The sequence below is a fragment of the Oryctolagus cuniculus genome, chromosome 11 (genome assembly GCF_051225735.1).
Source record: "Oryctolagus cuniculus isolate XC-2025 breed Fujian yellow rabbit chromosome 11, ASM5122573v1, whole genome shotgun sequence".
Classification (NCBI taxonomy): Eukaryota; Metazoa; Chordata; class Mammalia; order Lagomorpha; family Leporidae; genus Oryctolagus; species Oryctolagus cuniculus.
This window is the reverse complement of record NC_142877.1, coordinates 114859352-114887162: the sequence shown is the minus strand read 5'-3', so window position 1 is coordinate 114887162 and position 27811 is coordinate 114859352. Positions and strand designations below refer to the sequence as shown.

General features: G+C 61.7%; 3 protein-coding genes across 6 annotated transcripts; 2 read left to right on the top strand and 1 right to left on the bottom strand.

Moving 5' to 3' along the window:
- The first annotated feature begins 320 nt into the window (after positions 1 to 320).
- Positions 321 to 9609, top strand: SOX10 (SRY-box transcription factor 10). Its single transcript, XM_002723532.6, has 4 exons — positions 321 to 538; positions 980 to 1485; positions 5457 to 5725; positions 7813 to 9609. The coding sequence occupies exons 2-4, from the start codon at positions 1058 to 1060 to the stop codon at positions 8514 to 8516; spliced, it is 1401 nt and encodes a 466-aa protein (XP_002723578.1). The 5' UTR covers positions 321 to 538; positions 980 to 1057; the 3' UTR covers positions 8517 to 9609.
- Positions 9610 to 12674: 3065 nt separating this feature from the next.
- POLR2F (RNA polymerase II, I and III subunit F) lies at positions 12675 to 21704 on the bottom strand. 2 transcript variants are annotated; one of them, XR_016216340.1, is made up of 5 exons: positions 21589 to 21704; positions 19565 to 19634; positions 17601 to 17731; positions 13094 to 16949; positions 12675 to 12854 (listed from the first exon to the last, which is right to left on the bottom strand). XR_016216340.1 is itself a non-coding variant. In XM_089307618.1 (5 exons), exons 1-5 carry the CDS (start codon positions 21606 to 21608, stop codon positions 12764 to 12766), a joined length of 384 nt encoding a protein of 127 aa, XP_089163744.1. In that variant the 5' UTR covers positions 21609 to 21704; the 3' UTR covers positions 12675 to 12763. The 2 variants fall into 2 exon arrangements, 1 of the variants encoding a protein (XP_089163744.1); XM_089307618.1 differs by having other exon boundaries at positions 13094 to 13165.
- A 51-nt stretch (positions 21705 to 21755) lies between these two features.
- Positions 21756 to 27027, top strand: C11H22orf23 (chromosome 11 C22orf23 homolog). 3 transcript variants are annotated; one of them, XM_008252019.5, is made up of 7 exons: positions 21770 to 21992; positions 22148 to 22259; positions 23167 to 23229; positions 25135 to 25317; positions 25869 to 25997; positions 26074 to 26174; positions 26320 to 27027. In XM_008252019.5, exons 1-7 carry the CDS (start codon positions 21951 to 21953, stop codon positions 26389 to 26391), a joined length of 702 nt encoding a protein of 233 aa, XP_008250241.4. In that variant the 5' UTR covers positions 21770 to 21950; the 3' UTR covers positions 26392 to 27027. The 3 variants fall into 3 exon arrangements, with proteins under 3 accessions (XP_051696008.3, XP_008250241.4, XP_089163743.1); XM_051840048.3 differs by having other exon boundaries at positions 21756 to 21992; positions 26074 to 26489; XM_089307617.1 differs by having other exon boundaries at positions 25237 to 25317; positions 26074 to 26489.
- Positions 27028 to 27811: the final 784 nt, after the last annotated feature.

Below are 27811 nucleotides of genomic sequence, written 5' to 3'. Positions count from 1 at the left end.
CCTTTGCCAACTGTGATCTTGCCACCTGAGGCAGAGGGTGAGGGCACCAGCTGGGCCCAACCCCACCCCCCCCACCCAGCAACAGGTTCCCGCCCTGCCAGTCTGCACCCCCGCTCCCTGCCCCTGAGCTTCCCAGACTAAGTCCGAGCTAAGCCTAGGCGAGCTGGGTCTGGGCAGCAGTGCCCGGGCAGGGTGGGGGGGCCCCTGAGTGTTGGGGACGAAGGAAAGCGCTGGAGGCTCCACCTTCTGCCCTTCCCTCCCTCCCCTCCCCCTCCCCCACTCCCCCCCTTCCTTCCCCAGCCTCTGCAGCCCGCGGCTCAGTCGCTCAGTCAGTCTCAGGCTGTCCGGCCAGGGTGGCTGGTGCTGTGGATTCAGGCTCCGTCCTAAGAGGCCGTGGCCTGAGGCTCGGGGCCCCTCAGCCCCTCCCTCCCGGTCCACCAGCGCCACCCCCCCCAGCCCCGAGCTGGACCGCACACCTTGGGACTCGGTTTTCCACTTCCTGAGGACGAGCCCCAGGCTGGAGGAGAGGTCCGAGGAGGTGAGTGCGCCTGGCCGGCCAGGCCTGGGCCCCTGCCGGGCGGAAGGGAGAGGCGGACGCCCCGCGCGCCCCACACCTGCCCCTCTGGATCCGGGTCTGGTAGAAGGCAAGGTGAGAGAAAAGTGGGAAATTCCAGGGGCCGGGATTAGAGCCGAATAAAGGGTCCGTTTTTCTTCCTTTCCATCAACAAACCTCCACCCAAAAGGAGGTTTCAAAAGAAAAACCCACCCACACCAACAGACGGTTGGGGCCAGGTGGTGGGAAGGCGCGGAGGCGGGACGCGCCCACCTGGGGTCTGGCATGTGCGAGGGGCCCCAGCGGCCGGCGCGGGCTTAGCGCACGCAGGGAGGCCCGACACCTCGGGGCTGCGCCCGCGTCCCGGCCCGGCCGCCCTCGGGGCTGCGCGCGCCGCCGCTCCATTGCGCCCTCCTTTCCGACCAGGTGGGCGTTGGGCTCTTTGCGAGGACCCCCGCGGCGGGCCCGGGGGAGGCGGCCGAGGCGGCGGCGGCCGGGGGCGACATGGCGGAGGAGCAGGACCTGTCGGAGGTGGAGCTGAGCCCGGTGGGCTCCGAAGAGCCCCGCTGCCTGTCCCCAGGAAGCGCGCCTTCGCTGGGGCCCGACGGCGGCGGCGGCGGCTCCAGCCTGCGAGCCAGCCCCGGGCCCGGCGAGCTGGGCAAGGTGAAGAAGGAGCAGCAGGCCGGCGAGGCGGACGACGACAAGTTCCCCGTGTGCATCCGCGAGGCCGTCAGCCAGGTGCTCAGCGGCTACGACTGGACACTGGTGCCCATGCCGGTGCGCGTCAACGGCGCCAGCAAGAGCAAGCCACACGTCAAGCGGCCCATGAACGCCTTCATGGTGTGGGCGCAGGCGGCGCGCCGGAAGCTGGCCGACCAGTACCCGCACCTGCACAATGCCGAGCTCAGCAAGACGCTGGGCAAGCTTTGGAGGTGAGCGCTCCCCGGCCCGACCAGCCAGCTGCGACGCGTTCGCGCCAGGCGGGAGCGCCCCGTCTCCTGCCCCCCGGGGCGGGGTCTGCCGGGGGCCCTTTCCCCAGGGGCAGCCCCCTCCTGGGATGCGCCTGGAGGACCAGGTGCAGGGACCGTGCCTGCCTGGCCTCCACAGGCGCGCCTTTGGGTTCTGCCCGCTGGCGACTCGAACTCTGAACTGCAGCCGCCTAGGCCGGGTCTCTTCCCACCCCGGGTGGCGGCCAGGAAAGCGCCCCCTCGCGGTTGGAATTCTGTCGGTGGCACCTAGGGCCTCCGGGGCTGCTCCTCCGGGAGCCCACCACAGCCCCTCACTAACTCCCTTCCCATGTAGGTGCACACCCAAGGGGGCCAAACTGCCACCATCTCATCGCTCGGGAGGATGTGAGGGGAAAGGCTTGGGCAAGCACCGGGGGCGTAGCTGCAGATTCGGGGAAACTGAGGCAGCCAGCTGAGAAGTCAGGGGAGGTCTGAGACCACGGCGTTCGGATGAGGGGCAGGGAGTGGGGGTAGGGGTGGAGAGCTGCCAGGGGGTTCTCACCCTGGCCCACCTGTCTCCACTGGGTCCTGGCCCCGCCCTCCCTTGGGCGGGGGGGCTGCTTCTCTGGGAGGAGGGGCACCCAGGACACCTTGCTCTCTCCCACCCTGTTCCAGAGCCACCAAGCTGGCTTCTCTCCCTTCCTTGCTCTCCTGGTTGGGCGCCATCTTTCCTCCCAGGGCCCCACCCAGCGTTGAGCAACCTCTTCCCCACAGCCCCAGAGTTGGAGCCGAGCACTCTGGCCAGGAGGACACCCTGGTCTCCGTTCTGCCCAGGGTCCCTCAGAGCCCCAGGGACAAGCCCACACCTCTGGGGAAAACCGTGTAGGGGGAAAGCCTGGCCCCTTAGGGACGTGTGAAGCAGGGGACCCCTCAGCCCCACCCTGAGAGCCCTCATCCAGCTCCAAGAGGGAACAGAGGCTCAGGAGATGCCGGCCTGTGGTGGCCACCTGATCTCCATCACACTGCCCAGGACACAGGCCCAGAGAGGCAGGGCCACTGCAAAGGTCACACACCAGCTGGTGGCACAGCCGGGCCAGAGGTCTTCCCCCACATTGTGCCCGGCATGGTGGTCACAAGGAGCGGGTTGGGGGGTTTCAGAGACTGGGCTCTGTCAGTGGAGCCTGCTGCCTGTCCCTCTCCACTAAGCCAGCAGGGTGGAGGTGAGGGCTAGAGGGCCCGAGGCTTGGATGCTGGGAGGAACAGGAGGGTCCCTGCGCCCAGTCCCCTGGCCCGTCCTTGCCATGTGCTCGCCTGGTGCCCCTTCCCCTCCCCCACCAGCCCCTGCTCATCCTGGGCAGGCCCGGGCTTGGTGACCAGCTGCTGTGTGTCCAGCTCTGCCAGGAGCAGAGGTCGCTGCTAGCTCCCCTCTGTCCAAGGCCCCTCCAGACCTGGGTGGGGCTTGGCCCAGGCTGGGTGCGCGGCGCCTTGGCCGCTGTGGAACAAAGAGGCAGTGAGAGACACAGCCAAAGGGAGGCAGACGGAACAGCGCCGGGGACCTTGGGCAGACCCACGCATGAGCCCGGCTCTCCCACCACCTCCCATGGCCAGGGTCTCAGGTTGCCCCTCCATTGCCCCTGGCTGGGCTGGAGGTCCCTTCAGAGGGACTTGCTCCTGGCCAGCTCTTGAGCTGTGAGCACAGGGGCCTACCTGGGCAGGGCTGGCAGGAGAGCAGGACCCAACCCCAGTGACAGGAGGGCAGTGGGACAATGGCGAGGATCAAAAGCTGTGCCCACAGATGGTGGCAAGGGTCCCCACAAACATCTGGATGTGAGCGGGGATGGCCAGTCACTCCGGAGGCTTCCGGAACCCTCACCTCCCCAGACCCCGCCAAGTTCAAGACTCCCAGGGTGCTGGGAAAGGGGATGGTTAGCTAGGCAGCACAGGGAAATAGGGGTCCCCAAACCAAACAGATGAGGGCTCACAGGCAGACTGTGTGGGGTCAGCCCCAGCAGAGCCTGGGCTCGGGGTGGCTCTGTGGGCTCCGACAGTCACGCTGGCCGTGGGTGCCCGTCTGGGGGCAGCTGGCGGATGCGGATCACGAGGTGGTGGTGGTGGTTGTGTGTGGGCTGGCCTGCCTGGAATGAACATCAAAGCCGAGAGAACTGGAAAGGGGGTCACAGGTGGGAGCCCTCCCCATGTGGTGGGGCCCCCTCAACCTCTCCTGTCCCCGTCCACAGCCTCTTCCCCAGGTAGTATCCCTGCACCCCTGGCTGTGCAGGACAGCTGCAGACACAGCCAGTACCCATCGGGAGCCCCTAACTGGGATTTTCTGTGTGAGTGGGAAACCAGCCGACCCTCTCCCCTCGCCAGCTCGCCCTGCCCTACCGATCCAGACCCTGGACACTGGGAGGACCGCGGGCTGATGTGAAGGTGTACATGAGGACTGACCGGGTTTGCAGTTAGAGCGAGGGTTGACAAGGTGGAGAGTGGGGGCTAGCGCAGTTGTCAAAGTTAACTCTGAGACTGGGGGGTTTACACAGTGGGGTGCACTGGACCTGGGGTTAGAGGAGAGCCTGGTGCAGGAGGCGGGGCTGAGGTTAGGGCCGGAGTCAGGGGTGGCAGTGGCCCTCGGTTAGGCGACCACTGGAAACTCGGACCCAGTGTTGGAATCTCCTGGCCTGTTCACCTGCCATTTCCTTGCTGACCACTGGTTGCCAGCTGGGCAGGGGGCACACAAGGATGGGGCTCCCCGGCTGTGGGGCCTCTATGCTCAGCCTGTCTGCTCTCCCTGCCATCCGCTCCCGGGCCAGGGCGCCTGCATCCCACGCTCTGCCCCCAGGGCCCTGCGCTGGGGTGAACATCAACCCGAACGGTCTCTGCCAAGGGACCCTTGGAGAAAGCTGGGGCGGGGCTGGGGCGGCGGGCAGACTAAGCTGCAGAGGAATGCTGCTGCCGGCTAGGAGGTGCCTGGTGTGACCACCCCCTCCCGGCCCAGCGCTGCTGCTGTCTGGGGGACAGGGCACCTACTGGCAGGGAGGGGTCCTCTGGTCAGAGGGAGGGGCATTCCCACCACCGCTGGCAGGCATGCAGTACCCTGTCGCCTCCCCATCCTGCCCTCCTCACCCTGGGGCAGCCCCTGTACCCTCCAACCCTGGCCTGAAGGTGGAGTCGGGTGGGCAGGGAAACTACCCCCAGGGCTTGCTCCCTCCGTGAGAGGATCTTAGGGACCGTCCCAGGGTCTGGGAAGAGACCATGGCTTCCTCTCTGGCCCCCTAGACAAAGATGCAGCGTCTCCTGCAGATGCTGGTGCCCGCTCGAGGACGGGGGCCCCCACCGGGCCCCCTCACCTCCAGCACACTGGAATTCACAACCCCTGCTTTGCAGAGGTGGGCACACCGAGCCCCTGTCCAGCTACCCCGAGCAGCGCTGGGACACCACTTTCTCAGGAGGCCTCCCTGCCCTTCCCAGGCTCCCGTGCGTGGGATCTTGGCTGATCCCACACCCCAAACAGAGAGCATCATCCCCGGGTTATAGGTGAAGAAAGGCAGGCCCAGAGCGGTAACTGGCCAAGGCCACACGCACAGCTGGGAAGCAGCCGACGGGGCTCTGCTCTGCACACCTCGGCCCAGGGGGCTCAGCACTAACCAGGAGCCAGCGGCACCTGCACACAGCTTTGACAAGAAGACTTTTCCTTTCCTTGACTGCTATCTGCCCCCTCGCAGCCTCTATCCCTACTTCTAAGTCCTCCTCAGGGGCTCACACCCACCCCAGCCCTGAGGCTGCTGCTCCTTGGGCCTTGCACCTTCTGGTCCATATAGCACTAGGCAGCCCCCACCTGGGCCCTGCCCTGTGGGCTCCCCAAGGCGGCTCATGTTTTCCAGGGCAGACGTTCAGGGGGAAGCCAGACTGGGGGCTCTGGCACTCACAAGGACCTCTCTGCTGTCCCCCGGCCCCAGGCTGCTGAATGAGAGTGACAAGCGCCCCTTCATTGAGGAGGCGGAGAGGCTCCGGATGCAGCACAAGAAAGACCACCCGGACTACAAGTACCAGCCCCGGAGGCGGAAGAATGGGAAGGCAGCCCAAGGGGAGGCCGAGTGCCCGGGCGGCGAGGCCGAGCAGGGCGGAGCTGCTGCCATCCAGGCCCATTATAAGAGCGCCCACCTAGACCACCGGCACCCGGGAGAGGGCTCCCCAATGTCGGATGGGAACCCTGAGCACCCTTCAGGTGAGTGCTGGGCTGGGAGCTGCCACGGTGCTGATGCCAGGGCTGGGGAGGGGGGCCGGGCAGGGGAGAGAGAAGACTGGATGGCACGAGGCCCTGACACGCCCCAGCAGTCCTGGGCTCCCGGGAGGGGTTGTTAGGCAGTACAGCTGCGCCGGCTGGGCAGCAGGGGCCCAGAGGGGGCTCAGTGCAGACCCCCGAGCTGAGGGAAGTGGTTGGGAGAGAAGCTGCTGGCCAGGCTGACGAAAGGGGGCCAGTTATGGAGGCCATGGGTGGAGCAACCCCAGCAAGGACAGAGGCGAGGCGATGGCTGCCTCTCACGTGCCTCCCGCTGAGGGGCGATGTGGCCTGGGACGGCAGCTGCGCCACACGTCGGGACAGACCAGATGTGCGGCCTCGTTTTCATTCTCAATAACGGGAGCCGCAGCTGATGGTAACCTGGCGCCTACCGGGTGCCAGCACCGGGCCGTCACGTGGTGTGCAGTCGCTCGTTCAGCCTGCAGCAGTTCTGAAAGTGACTCACCTTATGGGTGGGAAGGGAACGGGGTGTGTTCCTGACGGACAGAAAGGGCTGTGCCCAGGTCTGACGCACGGCAGTGGGCAGAGCTCTGCCTTCAGAGGCCACGCTCTGAGCCTGCGTTGTGGAGTGGGCCCTGGGAGCGCCGAGGGCAGCCCCCGGTCCCAGACCCCGAGAGCCCACGGTCTAGGAAGAGGAGGGGCGGAGACGGGTGGACTTAACAGAGGAAGAAATCAGGGCACGAGAAACCCCTGACATGCAGAGACGGCGGGGTCTCTGGGGAGGGGTCGCCCAGCCCTCCGGGCGTCTGTGTCTCCAAGTTACCTGACTGCCCAGACTGTGGCCCCAGTGGCCTACCCAAGGATGCGGAATCTGAGCGGCTGCGTGTTGTCTGCTTTTGTAGATAAGCAAAGTGGTTAAGACCCAATTGGCCAGGGTCACACAGTAAGTGACAGGGCCAGGATGTCAACCCAGGCAGGTCTCTCCAAGTCCGGAGCCCTTGGCCTACTCGGCCTGGCTCTGCCTCTGGGTCTGATGGGGGAGGCACGGGCTCCTGACTGCAGAGCCAGGGACACGGCTGTGATGCGTCTAGTCCAGCCGTTCCTCCCACACACGCATACTCCTCATTCTAGGAGTCAGATGCACACACACCCCAGAAGTCTGCGGGCCATGTACAGAACCAGCACTTCTGAGTGAACTGTGCACGTGGCTTTCTCACCATTCAAAACCCTGCCTGGGCTCACTTCCTCAGTGAGGCTCCCCCCGTCCCCAGGGCAGTGCGCGGCCCCCAGCTCCAGGCACGCGCGGTCCCGGATCCGGCCCAGACTTGAGCTTCGGGAGGCAGGGACTTAGCTGCTTCTGCATGTCTCCCTAGCACCTGGCCCGGTTCCTGGCCCTTAGCAGTGCCCCTAATGTTTTCTGCAGGGAATGTGAGCAGCCCAAGGAACAAGGGCCAGGGGTCTAAGTGTCCTCCTGGAGAAGGAGGGAGAGCCCCTCGAGGGGCAGCGGGCAGCACAGCCCCCAGGGCTGGGCAACAGGCAGATGTGGGAGGAGGGGTGGGTTTGGAGGGGACGCAGCACTGTGTGGGGTGAAGGCAGGGAGCAGGCACAGGCAGGCCAGCAGCAGTGAAAGAGTAGTCAGGAGTGCGGAGGGTGTGCAAGTCAGGAGAGTGGCCAGCAGGGGCCCCGGCACAGGCGCCCACAGGCCGGACCACACGGGGGTCAGCAGCTGGGGCAGGAGGGCGTGCAGCAGGGGGACTGACAGCTGAGCAGAGAAGAACTTGCCAACAGGAAAGGGTCCCAGATGGAAGCAGACCTCCCCAGGAGGCGCATAACGGAGGCTGGGAGGCAGCACCCATCCCAAGATTGGAGGCTTTTGTAAGCAACTGGAGACCAACCGGAGATCAGTAGATAAATAAATGCCAACTTGCCACCAAAACACGTCAAACCCACAAGGCGGGCGCAGGGGTCAGAGCCCAGCTTCCGGGAGGTATCTGCTGCCTGAGGGGGAGCCATCAGAGCCCACTGTCCCCACCTGGCCTCTGACCTCGCTCTCTCTGTCTCCTTCCCCCCAGGCCAGAGCCATGGCCCACCCACCCCTCCAACCACCCCAAAGACAGAGCTGCAGTCGGGCAAGGCAGACCCCAAGCGGGATGGGCGCTCCATGGGGGAGGGCGGGAAGCCTCACATCGACTTCGGCAACGTGGACATCGGTGAGATCAGCCACGAGGTAATGTCCAACATGGAGACCTTTGACGTGGCTGAGTTGGACCAGTACCTGCCGCCCAACGGGCACCCAGGCCACGTGGGTAGCTACTCAGCAGCTGGCTATGGGCTGGGCAGCGCCCTGGCCGTAGCCAGTGGACACTCCGCCTGGATCTCCAAGCCACCAGGGGTGGCTCTGCCCGCAGTCTCGCCTCCTGGTGTGGATGCCAAAGCCCAGGTGAAGACAGAGACCGCAGGACCCCCAGGGCCCCCGCACTACACCGACCAGCCGTCCACCTCGCAGATTGCCTACACCTCCCTCAGCCTGCCCCACTACGGCTCCGCCTTCCCCTCCATCTCCCGCCCCCAGTTTGACTACTCCGACCATCAGCCCTCAGGACCCTACTATGGCCATTCCAGCCAGGCCTCTGGTCTCTACTCGGCCTTCTCCTACATGGGGCCCTCACAGCGGCCTCTCTACACGGCCATCTCTGACCCCAGCCCCTCAGGGCCCCAGTCCCACAGCCCCACACACTGGGAGCAGCCGGTATATACGACGCTGTCCCGGCCTTAAAGGGGGCTGTCACCACTGGCCCTCGCCCGGCCCTTCCTGGGGCCCACGCCCCCTTCCCTCAGCCCGTGCGCCCTGCTCTTCGCCCGGCTCAGGCCTGGTGGCGGCGGTGGAGGAGGGAAGCCTTTCTGTCTGGCTCACTGCCCTGATGACCCACCTGCCCCAGCCAGGCGCCAGCTAACAGGCCCTAGACTGAAAGATGAAGGGCTGTGCCCTGCCCTCAGGAATGACCCTCTATCCAGGACCTGAGAAGGACCCCCTCCCCCTCGCGGGTCAGACGGGCATCGGAGGCCGTGCCTCTCCTGTGCACTCCTGCCTCTCTTGGAGTGAGGGGGGACAGGCCCCTGTGCCACCTGTTCGTGGCGCCTCACGGCTAAGGCACCCAGGGACCTGCATCAGAGCCTGGAGCTGGCTCTGTCTGCCACTTGGGGCTGAGGACAGCTTTGAGCTCATGAGGAGTTGGGGTGCAGGGGCTCAGTGGGGGTTCTCATCCCTTCACTGGCCCCTGTCCTCCTGAACGCAGGAAGGAATTGGCACAGAGGCGCCCAGCCCCAATTCTGTGCCAACAACCTCATGCCTTGTCTACTGGTGAGCGAGCCCCCAGTTTTCCCCCCACTCAGCCTCCCAGGCCTGTGCCACACCCGAGGCGAGGAGGCTGGGGCTCCAGGAATGGACTCGGAGACAATTCACGGAGCCTTCCTCCCTGGGCTCCTTGCCACTGCCCCCTTCCCTCACTAGACTCCGTGACCCCTGTCCTGCCAGTCCCACCTCCCTGGGCTTCCCAGAGAACTCAGAGCCGCTCGGCCCCAGCCCTCAACCCCAGGAGGAGGGGCCCAGCACTCAGGCTGCCGGCACAGGCTGAAGACACTAAGATCCTGACTGTACACTCCCCTCTTGCCCTGCCCCCCGCCTCCCAGCCGTATCTGAAGAACGTGTGTAGCCCTCTCTGCCCGTCTTCCACTCCGCAGCCCTCCCAATCCACGTGTAACTCATGACTGTCCCCTTATTTATCTCAGTAGTCCCCTCTCCTAGCTACTCCAGCCCCTATTAACTCTGCATTAAGCATTCCACATAATAAAATTGAAGGTTCCGGTTACCTGCTTGGTGGGCCTGACCTGGACTGTCTCTTGATCTCTCACCCCATACCTGTGCCCCCACAGCCAGTCTGGCAACAGTTAGGAGCAGAAAGCAAAGGGCAGACCATCCACAGGGCTGTCTCCCCTGAGGAACTGGAGACACGGCGGAGGCCAGGACAGCTGGCCTCTCAGTGGGGTCACTCTGCAGGCGGACAGGGGACTGTAACCTCAGCGGGATCAGCTGGAGCTCACAGCCTTCCCAGTGGTCCCTCCACATCCAGGAGAGGGAGGAGGGGGTGGGGTCTGACATCTTGCCGTCTCGCAGTCAGGGGCTAGGTCCCCCAGGATGCATGGTTGGGCCTTCTGTGGCCGCACCCCCCAGCACATGGAGGGCCACACAAGCCGCCCCCCCCCCACGCCAGGGTGTGGCCCAGCTCTCACTGCCCAAGAGCTTGTTCCTCAGCAAGCTCCCACTCACCAGCACACAACCCCGGGGCGCTGGTTGGAAAGTCTTCGAGTACTCTCTGGTCAAGGGCTTTGTCATTCAGGTCCAGTCCTATCCCACGTTCCAGATGGGGACACTGGAGCTTCAAGAGGCGGGTGCCAGCACTCGCCCTCTTCCTCACTGCTCGCTCCACCTGCCCATGGCTTGCAGGCCTCACTTCATCCCAATTCTGGGGTGCTCCAGACCAGGCATCTCCAGCCCCCTACCCCAGTCGGGGGCACAGGCGCTAGCCCAGCCCCCCCAGGGGGCCAGGCTCCTTCCCTGCTAAGCTGCATCACACACGCTCTTCAGACACCCAGGAACCGCCAGCCCCCTGAGGCCTGGAGGCCGCGGAAGCCCCTGCTCTTCCAGACGGTCTCTTTGCAATGTCAGTCATCCAAACTGTGTATGAGCTGTTTTGGTATTTTGGGTTTTTGTGGATAAATGCAAGATTTTATACTGATCATTAACAGATTTCATCTTGTTGGGTTACATCTGTTTTCCCACCTGTAATTAAATCTCTCGGAACTTAGCACTCCTTCAGAGCTTTTATTATCTGCAAACTTGAATTATGTTCACTTGGGCCACTAATAAAGGTGGAAACGAAGAGGGACAGGGCCTTGCGTACACACTAAATTCCTCTCTCCATCAGTACCACTGTCTGAACTCTCGGGGTGGGACAGTCTGGTCAGTTCTGACATGGTCTCATTACATCACTGAAGAGCACGACCTCACGGCTGTCCAGGACTGCCCAAGGCCTTGTTAAATAGAGACTTGGGACGTTCTTTGGGTCTGCCAGACCAGTCACCACTAAAGAGTTCACCTGGCGATATTCTTAGGAACCCCATCCCACTACTGGATCTCTTCTTTATTACCTAAGTGCTTCCAAGTATGAAAAACCCCATTCTAGAATTCTGTCAGGGATCAGTCCGTACAAACCTTCTACAACCCACCCTTCCCCTTACTCAAAGGCAGGACATCTGTCCATTTCCGGCCTGTTCGCTGCTCCCACACTAGTGGGCTGATGGACACGGAGCCGGCAGGGCCAAGGCGAGAGGCCCCATTCAGATGAAAGCACCAGCTCCGGGGCCTGCGTCTCGCGAGGCCGGCTGGGAAGTCACTGGGCATGAGGAAGGAGGGACGTGCCCCCAGGAAAGGACAGATGACCTCAGAGAAATCGGAAGACCAGAGGCTCCGGGCACGCTTGGGCCTCAGCAGGGTAGCAGCTCCTAGGAGAAGGAGTGTGGCCACGCTGAGGAAACACCAGCCACCAGCGCTGGCAGGTGGCCTTCCATTCAAGAGGTCAGAAGGCAGGCCTGAGTAGCAAGGGGCTCCCTGCAAGAGCAGAACGTTCGGGGAGGGGGAACACCCCTTCCTCCACTTCCCTTGCACCCTTATCCCCTAAGGGTTAAGCCCACCCCCTCTCCTCCCGCCCAAACCCCATCTCTCTTTAATCACATCTGATACTGAGTGGCCCAGCAGGAAACAAAGAGACCATTTAGAGAAACGGGGCCGAGAAAGTGACCCCCGCACTCCGGGGCCGCTGCCTGGATGCCAGCACAAAGGCGGCATTTCAGAGCTGAAATTTCAGCACCCAACTTGATTAAAGGATTCCACGGGCTCGGAGGAGGGTGGCAGGGGTGCGAAGTCCACTGCTCCCGGAATTAACCCTTCTCCTGAGCAGCACGCTTCCCTCCCACCCCTGCGACACTCATCCTCTCCCCACTGAGCAGGGTGCGCTGTCCCGGGGCCCTGCCTCTTGCTGGGGTCAGCCGGGCCCAGCTCCTCTTCCTGGAAGGGGAGCTGGCAGCGGGATGGAGGCCGGGCGGGCGGAATACTCAGGGTGTCAATCTTCCGTCTCTGCTGGTGTCAGATACACCCTCTCCTCCCCTGAGGAGGCAAGAGCCCGTGTGACTGGGCTCACCTGGGGCGGAGGGGACCCATTAGCACCTAAGGCAGAGGAAGGGGAGCTCCAGCGCAGGCCAAACCCAGGAGCACATTATCCCAGGACCCATCCCGCACAGGCCCCACACAAGAGGGGCTGGGAAAGAGGGCATGGGGATGGCAGCCCAGAGGTGGCCCGAGGAAGAAGGGGATAGGGTGGGGGCAGGGGTGGGCAGGTGTGCTGTCCTTGCTCCAGCTGCGGACTGCTCAGCAGGGCTCTGCCTGGGGAGGGTGGGGGATCACCACACCCCCACGCTTCCTGCTGGGGCCTTGCTCCTGAAAGGGGATCCGAGCCCACGATAAGAGGCTTGAGGCAGGTCCTCAGGAAACAATGGGCGGCTTGATGAGACCTGCTCTGTGATACTCCTGAGAAGGGAGAAGCCCCTGCAGCCAGTCCCCACAGGAAAGGAAATTGGGGGTTTCCGTGGCAACCAGCTCCCTGGGCACAAAGACATGTCTGTCTGTTGGGAAGGCAGCTGAGGTGTCTCCCTGCAGCAGCCTCTGCTCTGGTGAGTGGGAAGATGAGGAGGGACGCGGGGGACCGCGGGGTGAAGGGCCCCTGGTGCTTTTACAGAGCTGACGGTCACGGACCACTGTGACAGGTGCCTGTTCCAGGCAGCAGGCAGAAACAGGGCTGGCATCACAGACAGCTGGAGGTAGAGGGACGGAAAGACTAAATAGTTTATTATTTACACGTAGAAATCGGGAACCAAGTGGGCAGGGGCCAGGGCAGCAGACGGCTCGGCTCAGTCGGTGATGATGAGCTCGTCGACCCCCCAGTCCTCATAGCTCCCGTCGGGCAGGTAGCGGCGGATGATGATGGGGATCTTTCGGGCCCTGTGGCGGGGGAAGTCACAGGTACATAAGGGCTGCAGACGGCGTGCAGACCCTGTCCCATCCATGCCCCCTTCCCTCTCCCTCCTCCCTCCCGATGGCTGACTCCTGAATGCACTAAGGATCTAAAGGAACGAGCAGCGACTTTGACAGCCAAGAAAGTAGGGGTGGAGGGTAAAGCAGAAAGCCCTGAGGGTGCCCCCCAGACTTTGCTGGATGGAGCCGGAATCGGGGACACTTACTTGAGTTCCTTCATGGCAATGAGCAAAGGATCTGTCTCTCCCTCCAGCTCCACCATCACAGGGGCACACATCCTGTAGGAGCAGGACAGGTGTTGGGCAGACTGCAACACGGGCAGCAGAGCCTGGTCCTCACCTAGAAAGGTCACCTCCTAGGCAGGCAGGTGTGGTGGGGAGCGCGATACAAGGGCACTGCCGGAGACCCAGCTCAGGAAGCAGTCACAGACAGGTGACTGAATCTCTCCCCAGATCTCAGTAGCCTCATTTGAAACAAGAATTACTTTTTAAATTAATTTATTTTTATTCGAGAGTCCGAGTGTTTCCATCTGCGATCAGGGCTAGGCTGGGTCAAAGCCAGGAGCCAGGAACTCAATCCAGGTCTCCACGTGGGTGGTAGGAGACTAAGTACTTGAGCCACCACCCCTGCCACTCAGGGTCTCCAGCAGCAGGAGCTGGGCTTTGGAGCCAGGTCCTCTGGCAACGGACGCAGGCGTCGTACCCAGCATTCTGACTGCGGAGCGGCACAGCCACTCCAGCAGAACAGTCCACATTCTCACTTCTGTGAAAACTGAGCTAGTCTCCTGTTCCCAATGTGCTTTAATTTTCCCTCGAAGACCCTGCATTTCTGCCTTATGGATGCTGATGCTGTATTATTTGGTGCACAGATATTTACATTTTATTTATTTGAGAGACAGCGAGCACACGAGAGCGAGCACACACTCCCATCCCAGAGTCTGCATTAGCAGGGGCCAGAGGCGAGCGCTGAACCTGGGGACTCCTCGGTGGGACGCAGGCGCCGTAACCGCTGGGCTAAACGCCTGCTGCTGAGTAACTACTGTATTTCTATTTTACTGATGAGGAAAACGAGGCAGAGAAGTCAGTACCTTGCCCAAGGCCACATAACAGCAAGCGCCAGAGCCATGATCTGAGCCCTGCCTGCTCCTCATCTAACTTCCTGTGAAACAAGCTGAAGATCTGCTAACTTAAGAAAAGTGTACAGGGGGCTGGTGCTGTGGCAGAGTGGGCTAAGCCTCCACCTGCGGCGCTGGCATCCCATATGGGCACTGGCTCTAGTCCCGGCTGCCCCTCTTCCGATCCAGCTCTCTGCTATGGCCTGGGAAGGCAGTGGAGGGTGGACTAAGTGCTTGGGCCCCTGCACCCACATGGGAGACCTGGAAGAATCCCCTGGCTCCTAGCTTTGGATGGTCTCAGCTCCGGCCATTGTGTCTATCTGGGGAGTGAACCAGTGGATGGAAGACCTCTTTCTCTCTCTCTGTAATTCTACAAATAATTTCAAATAAATAAATAACTCAATCTTTAAAAAAAAAAGTGCATGAACATGGCAGTTGAAGTGTGCATCACTAGGCTACACACACTGGTCATGCCGGCTCCACTTCCAAGGACCCTCCCAAGAGGCTGAGCCAGTGGCCGTGGCAGTGTCCCAGCAGAAGGGCAGCAAGTACTAAGGCCCATCTCCCTGACCACCTCAACCCAACCCCAAGAGCCCTGCTGCCCTCATCTTCCTTCTCTACGGCAGCTCACTTCCAGCCCGGCCCCTCCCGGGCGCCACAAAGGTCAGGGCACTCGTCTGCTTAAAGCCCTTCTAGATGCCAACAGCCACCAGGCCAGAACCCTGGCCTCATCCCCGTCCACCTTTCTAGCACCTTCTGAGGCTACTTCCCTATACGTACCCCCACACTCCAGCCCTGCCAAACTACTTAGGGTCTCCTGGTGCTACGATTTCAATATATCCCCAAAACTCACGATAGTGGTGTTGGAGGTGGGGCCTTTGGGAGGAAACCAGGATTCGGGAAGGTCATGAGGGAGGCCCCACAACCGCGTCAGTGGCTCTGTAAGGGAGCGGCAGCTTGCTGTCTGGTCACGTAGAGCACCCTGCCATGCTGTGATGCAGCACAAGGCCCTCTCCAGAAACGGAGCAGCTGCGGCACCATGCTCGCGGACTTGCCACCCTCCAGGACCAGACGCCAAACGAGCTTCTTAGGAAAGAGCCGGTCCCAAGTCTGTTGTTACAGCAACAGAAGTGGACGAGACACCCGCACACACCGTGCCGTTTCCCTCGCGGGCCTCCTAACATGCTTTTCTCCCTAGGAGCCTGGGACAGGCTCAAGTGTCTCCCCGCTAGACGTCATCTGCTGAATCTTCAGCTCATTTACATGTTTCTCTTGGCAACGACCTCACTGGGTGGTAACTGCCTGTTTGGAAGTTCTCCGCACCAGACCATGAGTTCCTGGTGGCCCAGGACTGCACAGGAAGCCACCCCGATCATTCCACCTCAAGTTTACACTAACAGATCCAGTTCCCCTCGGACGCGCTGAGCAACTCCAGCGAAGGGGCCCAAGAACCTGCATTCCAAAGCTGCCCCACTGATTCTGACCTTCTAATTTGTGACTCTCGAGAGCCCAAGAAGTTCCCAAGGGCAGAGACCAAGCGTTTACTTTTGTCTACACTCTCCCTTAGTAAATATTTATGTGGTCCCCAAATAGGAAGCTTTAAAGAATGTAACAAAAATGCTTCCCTGTTCTTTCAAGATATGACTGCCAGGGCATGCATTCCTCCAGCCCCTCTCGGGTGCAGGCTCTGTGGCCTGGGCAACCTGTCCTGCACCACGGCCTCCACAAACATGTCAGCCACCCAGTGAGGAAGCAGTGCGACACGCAGCAGCAGCCACCAGGTGGTGCCAACAAACCACACTGACATTTCACCAGAAACAAATCCAAGAAATGTGTTCAGCGCCTAAGTGCAGGGCTGGGCAGAGCCAGGTAAGGGAACAGCACGGCTGTCTGAGGGCTCACAATAGACAAGGACCTTAAACCAAAAAGAGTGCTACAGACTAGACCAAGGTGGACCACGCCTGTTTCCAAGAAAAACAGGACTCCTGGACTTAGTAAGTGAGCTGGACTTGGCCCCAGAACCTTGGAGTGTTCCATCCTATCAAGCAACTAGTCTCCAGTCCTCTGAACTTGTCACTCAAGGCATAAGTGACATCACTCCAACCTGTGCCCCAAACTTCTTGCTGTTCCTGGCACCTGAGATGCCTGAGAGCCGTTTCCCTTGACCCATTCCCCATCAGAACTCTAACTCCTTCATGAAGCTTCCCCAGGGACCCTGCAATCACTCCCATCTCTCACTTTTTCTACCTTTTGTAGAGCATCACTCATGTCGCACTGAATTCTGGGTACCTGTGCAAGGGCCACCTCCCTGCCAGGGACACCTGAAGACTGCACCGTGTCTTCCCTTAGCGCCACAGTGACAGTGCTGACAGACGGCTCCACAAGGAGGCTCTGGTTGAAAAGAACTAATGAGCATGCTCTACAGTGACAGAAATGTCCTGTATCTGTGCTACCCCCGCGGTCACACTAACCACATGTGGCTGCTGAGTGCTTACGCTGTGGCGAGTGAGACAGAACCCGAATTTCCCGTTACACCGCAACGGCCACACGCAACTCACGAGCGCCGTGACTGCTGGTGCAGAAGGCCAGAGTGCGGCGCTACGCTCACCCAGGAGAGCACGCAGCACCCCCAGGCCAAGAGGCCACTGCTACTGCTGAAGAACGGCTGAGGGCGGGGCTGCCTCCTGGTGAAACCCTTCACTGAGGTCTCCACCCGCCGGGCGGACTGCGGAGACCAGAGGGCATGGCCGCCCCCCAGCACCCAGCGCTCTCCCTGCAGCCGAATCCGCACAGTCCCTCCCTGAAGCACCCTCTCCTCCATCTCCCACCAGCTTGTTCGCCGTGTGTCGTAGGGGCTCCTTTCCTCAGCCCCGGCTCCCGGCAGAGGACCTGACGTTGCAGCCCATCAACGCCGGGCGTCCCCAGGAAGGCAGAGCTGACAGGCGAGCCTGGGGGGAGATGGGCCTCGTCAAGAGCCCTGCTTTCCCACAGCACCTGCCGGCACAGAGGTGCTTTCTGGCCGGTTCCCCCGGGCGCCCGTGACCTCGGCAGGCGTTGCAGGTCCCCACTGCCTGTGGCTCCCAGGATTTTCTGCAGCCAGCAGACATTCTGAGCTCCACCTGCCCACTGTCTGTCTCCTGGACCCAGCGATCCTTCCAAACTTGAAGAAAAGGAGGGTCACAAATTGTTACACTTGATCTTAGCCAAAAGGCCGAGAAGCGACTGGGCCACAGATTCCCGAGTCCCCCGCAGCCCACCACCGCTCCACTCTCCTGTCTTCAGCACGCTGCCCTGATAGCCGTCCCCACTCCCCTGGGCCCGACGGGTGCTGCCACAGCCCCCCTCCCGCCCCACCAGCGACTCATCAGCTCGGACAGGCTGGGGGTCCCTGAGCTCGCTTTCTGCTTCACTGACCCTCAGGTGACTGCACTGTCAGTCTCTCCTGTACTGTCATTTGGCGGCAGCTACTTCTCACGTCCTTAGCCCACAGGCCCCCTGAGGGCCGAGGGCAGCACAGCGCCTGGCACACGGGCCAGCACCACCAGTGCTCTCAGCGGCTCTGGCCAATGCGGGAGACAGTGCAGGGGCCCGTCACTTACGCGATCTGGAGGGCGCGGGTGCCCAGCACGCGGGCTCGCTCATACTTGGTCATGTACGGGGTGGTGATTCGCTTCTGGTTGGCCTGTGGTCGCTCCCCAGAGGGCAGGATCTCAACATTCTCCTGGCCTTCCTGGCCAGAAAGACAGAAAAGTAGGGAAAATGTGAGTGAATTTTTCAGGTGAGGGAGGGGGAGAGAGGGAGAGGTCTGCTATCCACTGGTTCACTCCCCAAATGGCCAGAACAGCTGGAGCTGGGCTGATTCAAAGTCAGGAGCCAGGAGCTGGATGGGAAGTGGAGCAGCCAGGACACGAACCAGCTCCCATAGGAGATGCCAGTGCCACAGGCAGAGGCTTACCCTACTAAGCCACAGCACTGGCCCCGAAAGACACAATTTAAGATTCTGAAGTCTTACTCTGAATGCTCTGTGGCTGTTGAGGGCAAGGGCAGAAGCAGAGGTATCACTGAGGAGGATCAGAAATCAATCATCCAGGCAGGTAAGAGATGACTGGCAGGCTGGCATTGCGACACAGCAGATAGAGCCACTGCCTGCAACGCTGGCACGCCATATGGGCTCTAGTTCAAGTCTCGGCTGTTCCACTTCCAATCTAGCTCTCTGCTCTGGCCTTGCAAAACCAATGGAAGGGGGCCAGAGCTGTGGTGCAGCAGGTTAAGCCACAGCCTGCAGTACTGGCATCCCACATGGCCGCTAGTTCAAGTCCCAGCTGCTCCACTTCGAAATCAGCTCCCTGCTAACGTGCCTGAGAAAGCAGTAGAAGATGGCCCAAGTCCTTGGGCCCCTGCACCCATGTGGGAGACCCAGAAGCAGCTCCTGGCTCCTCGCTTCTGCCTGACCGAGCCTGGGTCATTGCAGTCATTTGGGGAGTGAACCAGCAGATGTAAGATCTCTACCTCTGTCTCTCTTTCTCTGTGTAACTCTTTAAAATAAGTAAATTAATTTAAAAAACACAGCAGTGGAAGATACACAGTGGTTGGACCCCTGCCCCCACCCATGCAGGTGACCTGGAAGAAGCTCCTGGCTTCAGCTTGGCCCAACTCTGGCCATTGCAGCCATCTGGGGAATGAACCAGCAGATACGAGATATCTCTGTTGCTCTGTCTCTCTCCCTTTCTCTCAGTAACTCTGATTTTCAGGTAATAAATAAAACCTTTTAAAAAAATAAAAGAAAAAGGAGGCAAGAGAAGAGAGAGCAAAATGGATTGAAACTGATGGCATCCTGGCTCAGGTGCTTAGGCCCCTGTCACTTATGTGGGAGACCTGGATGGGGTTCCTGGCTCCTAGACTCAGTGTGGCCCAGCCCCAGGCATTCGGCGTGTGAACCGCTAGATGGAAGATCTCTGTCCCTCCCTCTCTCTCTGTAACTCTGCCTTCCAAGTGAATAAACAAACAAAAGAAGAGAAGGACATGGAAGAACTAACTGCCCAGAAGTCAAGGGCTATGGACCAGGAGGGCAACAGCCTTCAGATCCACCCAGCAAGGCTGCTCTACCAGCCAGGGCTGGGGGCGCTTGCAGCAGAGCCCTGACCACAAACAGGAGGAAGACATCGTGAGGGAATGATCACCTGCCAGGGCCAGCGTTGTGGCCTAGCAGGTAAAACCGCCGCCTGCAGGGCCGGCATCCTGTATGGGCACCGGTTCGAGTCCTGGCTGCTCCTCTTCCAATCCAGCTCTCCGCTACAGCCTGGGAAAGCAGTGGAAGATGGCCCAAGTCCTTGGGCCCCTGCACCCACATGGGAGACCTGGAAGAAACTCCTGGCTCCTGGCTTTGGATTGGCGCAGCTCCAGCTACTGCAACCACTGGAGGAGTGAACCAGCAGATGTAAGATCTCTCTCTGTCTCTACCTCTCTGTATCTCTGCCTTTCAAATAAATAAATCTCTGGAAAAAAAAAAAAAAAATCCCCTGCCAGGCAGTCCGGCAGCGAGGACTGCAGGATGAATACTGACCTCCTCAGCATTCTCCAGGTCGTCCAGCCCTTCATCCTCCTCCACGTCGTCAAAGTCATCCCCGTCAAAACTGCACAGGAAGAGACCAGCGGTCAGAGGTCACTCTCCGGAAGCAGAGAGCCAGGGGTCATCTCACCCAGGGTGCAGCAGACACCAATAAATACCCACTTGATGAGCGAACCAAACTGGCCCCTTCCCCTCAGTCCTACCCTGTCTGCTCCCAGATCACCCTGCTTCCCTCTCCAATGGGCCACACCCACCAGCATTTAAACACGTGGCTCTCTCCAGCTTAAAAACTTAACTTCTGGGGCCTGCAGTGCCCGCATCCCACATGGGCGCTGGTTCAAGTCCCAGCTGCTCCCTGCTAATGTGCCTGGAAAAGCAGCAGAGGATGGCCAAGTGCCTGGGCCCTGCACCCACACGGGAGACCCGGAGGAAGCTCCTGCTCCTGGCTTCAGATTGGCTCAGCTCCAGCCATTGCGGCCATCTGGGGAGTGAGTCAGTGGACGGAAGACCTCTCTCTCTCTCTAATTCTTTCACATAAATAAAAATAAATTTTTAAAAACAAATTTTTTTAAAGTTAATAGAAAAACAAAAACTTAACTTCTCCCGCTGGCCCCCCCCCAGTCCTAATTCCATGTTCCCATTTGGAGCAAAATGTGTGAAATGGTCTTCCATCCTCACTGTCCCCCTTCCTGTCCCCCAACTCTGTCATCTCCTCCAACGACCTGCACCCACACACGTGAGCGCGGGCACTACACATGCGTACACACACCAGCACGCACGCCCCCCCCAACACATGAGCGCGGGCACGTACCCATGCGTACACACACGAGCACGCACGCCCCCCCCAACACATGAGCGCGGGCACGTACCCATGCGTACACACACGAGCACGCACGCCCCCCCACACACGTGAGCGCGGGCACGTACACATGGGTACACACACGAGCACGCGCACGTACACATGGGTACACACACGTGAGCGCGGGCACGTACCCATGGGTACACACACGAGCACGCGCGCACCCACACACACACACGTGAGCGCGAGCACGTACCCATGCGTACACACACCAGCACGCACGCCCCCCCACACACGTGAGCGCGGGCACGTACACATGGGTACACACACGAGCACGCCCCCCCACACACACACGTGAGCGCGGGCACGTACCCATGGGTACACACACGAGCACGCGCGCACCCACACACACACGTGAGCGCGGGCACGTACCCATGGGTACACACACGAGCGCGCGCGCCCCCACACGGCTCCATCAAAGCCACCACTCAGCTCCCTAGTGACCTCCAGGCTGCTGCCCCCCGTGCAGCTCCCCGGCTGGGCCGCGCGTCCTGCCCCACGGTCCGGCCTCTCTGTCTCGGCCCCCTCCCCGCCTCCAGCACTGCTCGGGCACCGGGCACCGACGGCCTTCTCAGTTTGGACTACGGTCCCCATGCTGAGGGCTCTGCCTTCTCGCTCTCCTCCCACCCCACCACGCAACCCTTAAGAAACAGAGCGCCGCTCCTCGCCCGCCCCCAGGTCTCCCAGTCCCTGGCCACGCGGCGAACGCCCACCTGCATCACGTTGTGCTAAGAACTCCGGCTGCCGCCTAAGCTCACTCGACCCCGCGGGAGCTGAGGGCGTGCGGCCCTGCCCCTCCTCTAAGAGGCGAGCGTCGGAGGCAGGGGTATGCTTACGCCCGCCTCGGCACCGCCGCGGCCAGACACACGGCCGGCCCAGCCAGTGCGCCCAGCCCCCGGCTGGGTCTACGCCCCGGCTCCCCGCGCCCTGCCGCGCCCCCGGCTGGGTCTACGCCCCGGCTCCCCGCGCCCTGCCGCGCCCCCGGCTGGGTCTACGGCCCGGCTCCCCGCGCCCTGCCGCCCCGCCGGCCCCCTCAGGACCCCAGGCCTCTCAGGACCCCAGGCCCCCCAGGACCCCAGGCCCCTCGGACACCGCCCCCCGAAGCCGGCCTCTCAGCCTCCCCGCTTCACCCAGCCCCTTCCGAGGCTCCCGCACTCACTTGTCCTCGTTGTCTGACATGGCGCCCTCCACTCAACCACCGGTTCCGAAACCCAGACCCACCAGAACAAACGCAAACTCGGCGCCTCCGCCTCGCGCGGCGCCTCCGCCTATTCCGCGCCTGCGCCGTGACCCAGAGAAAAACCCCTTCCGGCAGGCGGGCCGGAAGGGGGAATATGCGCATGCGCGAGTGACGCGCCTCGTTGCCATGGTAGCCAGGGCCGCGTTGCCGGAGCGCGTCTCCCGGACCGCGCTGTTTCTGCTGGGCGCTGGCGCGGGTGCCGTAGCGGAGCGGGGTCTCCGTCTGCGGGAGCGCCCCTGCCGCTCTCAGCGGGCAGCGGGGCGCCGCCCGAGCGCGTCAGGATGAAGCATAAGGATTCGATGTGTACCAGCCCGCGTGTCGGGGTGAGAGGGTGGGGCACTGAGTCCGTAGGCGCCGGTGACGTCACGATTCCGTGCGGCCCGACCCCTGCTCCCAGGTTTCCGGGGCCTGGGGGCTTGCGGGAGCAGAGGTTGCGGGTCAGGGCCGGGGTGCGACGTGGCGTCTCTCCTTCCCTTAGGGTCCTCCTGTGGCTTCGCGGGAGACGGTGGAGGCGGTGACCAAAGGAGCGGAGCCCTGGCGCTGCCCCAAGCCGGCCACGTACACCCCGGGGACCTGCGAGCTGCTCCGAGGTCAGCGTTAAAGGCAGCGAGAAGGGCGATGGTGACAGCTTTGCTCCCTGACTCAGCTCTCGCAGTCGCTGCTCTCCTTTGCAAACAGGGAGCCCGGGATGCGGCAAGGCGCAGGGTGCTGGCGCTTGCACGGGGCCAAAAGGCAGAGCTGAGACTGTAGAGTCAGCCCGGGTGCCTCCCACCCGCCCTTTCCCAGGGAGGCCGAAGCTCCCCGCACCGCGGCCAGGCCGGGACCTGAGTTGGCCCTCGCACCCGAGATAACCTCTTCCTGCGCTGGACTTAGCTCAACCTGTGGTCGGATCGTCAGGGTTCTGCCCGCTCCCCTAGATCCTAAATCCCACCAGGCAGGAGTCTGCCTCAGACCTGTGGCTCCAGCACTGGCACCTGAATGAACAAGTATTGACAGCAACAAAAATGCAAAGCTTTCAACACTGCTCGGTGCTGGGGCTCTCAGCCCAGAACGGGAGAAACCCTTGCTCGGTAGAGCAGAGTGCACCACATCATGAGCAGATGAATGTAACAGCTCTTAGGTGGAGATGAGTCTGTGAGATCAGGAACCCGGAGACGGAGAGGGAGCGCTCCGTAGGCAGGGAACTCAGTGTCAGTAGCGGCTCCTGGCTCCGGCTTCCTGCTACCGGGGGCTCAGGGAGGGAATGGTGGTGGCTCAAGTAACTGGGCTCCTGTCACCCACGTGGGCACCTGGGTAGAGTTCTCAGCTTCCAGCTTCAGCCCAGCTCCGGTGTCTCTCTCTCTCTCTCTCTCTCTCTCCCTCCCTCTCTTCCTCTCTCCCTCCCCCTCCCTCCCTCCCATTCAAAACTTTCTGTAGAGAGCGGAGATAAGAATGATACAATTTGACATTCCAGTGGCCATGGAGGGATGGCCTCATGGAAGCGTCTGTGTCTTGCAGTGATGATGAAAGAATCCAAGCTGACCAACTTCCAGCAGCGCCACATCAGGGACACCATGAAAAGTAAGGGGCAGTCCACAGTCTTCCTGGGCGGAGGGGTGTGGGACCCCACGAATGCGTCCCCAGGAAATGTGCCTGTGTCTTCCTCCTGTGTCTCCCGCTCCCGGGAGCCAGCAGAAACAAAAGGAGGTCTGAATCCCACACCCGGGAAGGACAGGCAGGGCCTTGCCACAGCGGCAGTGGGTGTTCTAGAACAATAGCAGGGCGCCCCCCGGGATCTTGGAAACAACTCTGACTTCCTGTGACCTCACTGAGTGGCCCTGAACAGAGCCCCGTGTGGACGTCCATGTAAGAGGGAGAGGCTAGAGGAGTCGTATTCACTCCATCAAAAGCTGCTGCCTTCTCCAAGGAAGGACTTGAGCCGGTCGGGAGGGCATCGGAGAGGGAGAGGCAGGTCCCGGAGCACCTGTCCAGCACTGGCCGCCGGGGGGAGGCGTGTCAGGCTAGTTCAGGGTCGGAGGACAACTCGGTGGCCAAAGGCCAGTGCTGTCCCCCATGTGACTCGTGGAGCTCAGTCCCCACACTCGGCAGGCTCCTCAGCTGGTGGCCCCGCAGAACTGCAGGCAGAATGTCCCAGGGATTCTCTTAGAACCCCGCCCCTCCCTGCTTCTCTCCTCTCAGCAGAATCCTGCTCACTGTCTGGGAGCTTAATCTAAATTCCACGGCAAGCCACAAATCCCCCTTCCTTAACCTGATGCCCAGAATTACCTAGGCCGGGATCATTTGCTGGGAGTGGGCCAAAGGGAGGGGCACAAGCAGGAGTGGGGCGGGGGCGGGGGCGGGGGCCGGAGGACTCGGAGGAAGGCAGGCCTGACCCAGCTCCGGTGCCAGCTTCCAGCTCCTCAGTGCCCTGGAGCCGCCCCAACCCCACCTCCAGCGCACCGGCCTATCTGCTGACCCTGTGCCTCCTCTGGCTGCCCAGGTCCCCATGGGCCTTCCACACTACCTGAGTGGCCTTGACCCTGGCACAGCTCAAGGATCACTCCTCTCCTCAAAACCTCATCCTGGCATCCCATTTCACACATAGTAGAGGCGTCTTTCCATGACCTCTGACCTCTGCTGCCCTTGGCTTTCTGGCAGCTCCTGGGGCACTGTGCGGGCTCTGGGCTTGGCTGCCACCGTTCCCTCGGCCTGGAGCGCCTTCCCCCAGATGCCTGCAAAGCTTGGGTCTGTCCTCAAGTGTTGCCTCCATGAGGCCTCCCCTGGCCACCTCCTAGCGCTGAAATCCACGAGGCACTGGTGTTGAGGACACCACCTATCGTCACCTGACCCCAGCGTGAGCCCCGGGAGGGCGGGACTTGTCTTCCCCCTCGGTGTCCAGGGCTTGGCACAGAGATGCCTGGTACCTCCGTGCTGACCGGAACTGGCCAGACAGGAAGTGGCAAGCTTGGCTGGCCTGGGGGAGGAGGCCAGTGGGGAGGGAGCAGACAGCAGGAGGGACAGGTGTCCATCACCGTCCACGTTGTCCCTCTCTGCCTGTGGCCCAAGCAGCAAGTTTAAGAAGTTATCTACAGAATTAAAAGCGCCAACACAGACTTTGACATAAAAGATGTTTATTGCAGCATTGTTTGAAGTAGTAAAAAAGAAACAAACAAACAAAAACACACACACCTGGGAAGAACAACCTGAAGTTTCTGAAACTCAGAGGCCAGCGGAATAAATCAGGTGCACACTAAGGACTGGTAAATAGCTATAAAAATAAGTTACACTTGGGAGTGTCCTGGAAAGGTGTCTGATGCACTTTAAGTGGAAAGAGCCTGTTACTGAATTGAGTAGAGCATAATCCAGTGTTTGGAAACAAAAGACTCTCCCTGCCCGGGACCTCTGCACAGTGACACGGCCCCGCAGAGGGTGGGCCTGACACAGACCAGCCAGGGGGCTCCTCCCACCGGACCCTCCCTCCCCTAGGAGGGGGAGCCTTGCCCCTGCAGTGCAGCCCTACGTCCAGCCAGAGGGGCTCACCTTGCAAGCAGCCGGCCCCGGCCATCTACCTGCCCCCCATCCTGGCAGCCAGGACCCACCTGCGGCCCGCGAGCCTCTGCCAAGCCAACGGGGCCTACAGCCGGGAGCAGTTCAAGCCTCGGGCCACGAGTGAGTGCCAGGGCCCCAGCGAGGGCCTGCCGTGCGTACGTGTGCGTGTGTGTGCGTGTGTGTGTGCGTGCACACACGCGCGCGTGTGGGGGCGGCAGCCACGGGGCAGGGGAGGCCGCATGGAATCAGGCCGCCTTTGTACTAACGCTCTCGTGCCCACTGCTGGTGTTCGGAGGTAGTCGGACAAAGGGAGCTGGCTGCGGGGGACAGAGGGCCCGTTCCTCTTTTTTTCCCCCAAGAAATTTTCACAGTTAGCTGGACCCTGCCGGTCTCTGCCCAGCAGCCCCGCGGTCCCCAGATTGGGCAGCCCCATGCTCCAGCCTTGTCCCTTGTCCCTTGGTTTCTGACGTCACTGCTGGCCCCGCCCAGGGCTCAGGCCTGTTTCCACAGCCTGGCCCGTGCCAGAGCAGCTGTGGGTTTGTCTCTTCCTGCCCCTCTCACAAGCTCAGGTGCCCCCAGGGGAGAAGGGGCGGGGCCTGCACAGCCCAGGCCCCCTGCAGCGTGCAGGGGGCGCCCCTCGCACCCTCCCTGGCCACTTCTGGGCCCCCCAGGAGACCTGGAGAAGGAGAAGCGGAGACTCCAAGACCTCTTTGCCACGGGGAAGGACACAGAGGAACGGAGGAGAAAGGCACCCCCGGTGCGGCAGGACCCGGGCCCCGAGCTGGACCGCTTTGAAGAATGTGAGCCCCTGGGGGGCTGCGGGACCGCCCCACAGGCCCCCCAGCCCGGGCACTGAGGGCCCTCCCCCCTGTGCAGTGGTGAAGGAAATCCAGGAGAGGAGAGAATTCCTGGCCGCCATGGAGGCTCTGGGACAGGGCAAGCAGTACCGAGCCATCATCCTCGCCGAGATCTCCCAGGTAGGAGACAGCATCGGGGAGCCGCACCCAAGTGTGGGGCCAGAGACGCGAGGACAGGCGGGCCGGGGGCAGCCGCGGCTCTCGGGGCCACACTCTGGCCCCCCGAGCTCCAGCCCCGACACCAGCTCCCTGTTGCCCTTTGCAGAAACTGCGGGAGATGGAAGACATTGACCGCAAGCGGAGCGAGGAGCTTCGGAGGGCTGTTGCCATCGCTTAGTCAGCCCCGGAGCCCGGCCTTGGCCACTGGACCTACCCCTCGCCACGCAGGGTCATCACCCAGTCAGCCCAGCCACTCTGGCTTCCAGCCATGTCGCATGGCCACACAGCACTGCCCTGCCTGGGGGAGCCCAGGGTGCCCACAGCACCCTGGACGCTGCCCAGGGACACCACAGCCCTACTCTCGGAGCCACTGAGACCTGCAGCCTCAGACAGACTGAACGGTTTCTCGGGAAAAGGGCCCCAGTCACAGCGAAAGCCACGCCCACGTCCTGCGACCTTGTCCAAGGTCACCCAGGGGCTCTCCTCCTTCCCACCCCCTCCAGCCTGTGCATCCGGGAATGAAAACAATTCCTTTCATCACACCTATCTTAGGACCAACGAATTAGACTTCATACAGCCTTGGGCAAATGTTTGACAACTAATTGACCAATAGAATACATTTAACTTGGGTCACCGCACGCACTGCCTTGTTTTCAGAGGGCTAAGGCTTATTCAGTGAGTGACACCCCTGCACAGGTGCGTGTCCAGCGACCTACTGGGACGTTTCGAGTGCCAATGAAGCAACACTCAGGAGCACTTGAATTTCTGTAAACTTGAGATAATGGTGGTAGAAAATAAAGCTCTCAAGGTCTTGCAGCCAAGGGCACTGAACTAGCAAGTGGCCACTCAGGGCTAAGTTAGCTTTACAGCCTAGGCAACCTGCTGGAAGAGCCTGGCTCAGGAGTTCCACTCCCAGCATGCACTCGTGACCTTGAGAAAACCCATGGCCCCAGCCCCGTCTGCATCTGCAAGCCCCGCCCCCCTCCCCCCCAGTGCTGCTGGGAGGACTGGCTGACAAGGAAGGCAGCCCCCACCTGCCCGGGCCCCAGGCTGCCGACACCCACACGCCCTGCCTGCTGCCTTCTCCTGTCCTGTCCCCCCACATCAGCAAACCACTGTGGGTTTTCAGCCACCACTTCCTGGCTGTGTAGGCACGCTGCAGTGTGCACAACCAACAGGGTAAGTGCTGGCTCGGGGGAAGCCTCCGTCCACACACCCACAGGAACCTGCGGGCGGAGGTGCAGCGTGGCGGGCCAGCCGCCGTCCACCCTGACGGCCCTGCCCCCGGACGACAGCCCGGCCCGACAGCCCCCACTTCAGCACGTGGGCTGTCAGCACTCGCGCGCGCACACGCACACACATGCACGCACACACCGTCTGCAGGGAAAGGCCCGGCCTCCCTGGGCCCGTGCTCTCGTGCCCGCCAGCTCCAGCTCCAGCCGCCGACACGGGGCTCGGCTGCCCCACCACTCACCTCCTGATGCTGAGCCAACCCTCAGGTTACACGCAGCCGGCTTCACCTCTGTTGCCTGCTGTCCCCACAGGCCTTGGAGATGGCCATGTCACCCGGCACGTTTGGAAGGAGACGGCTCCCTTTG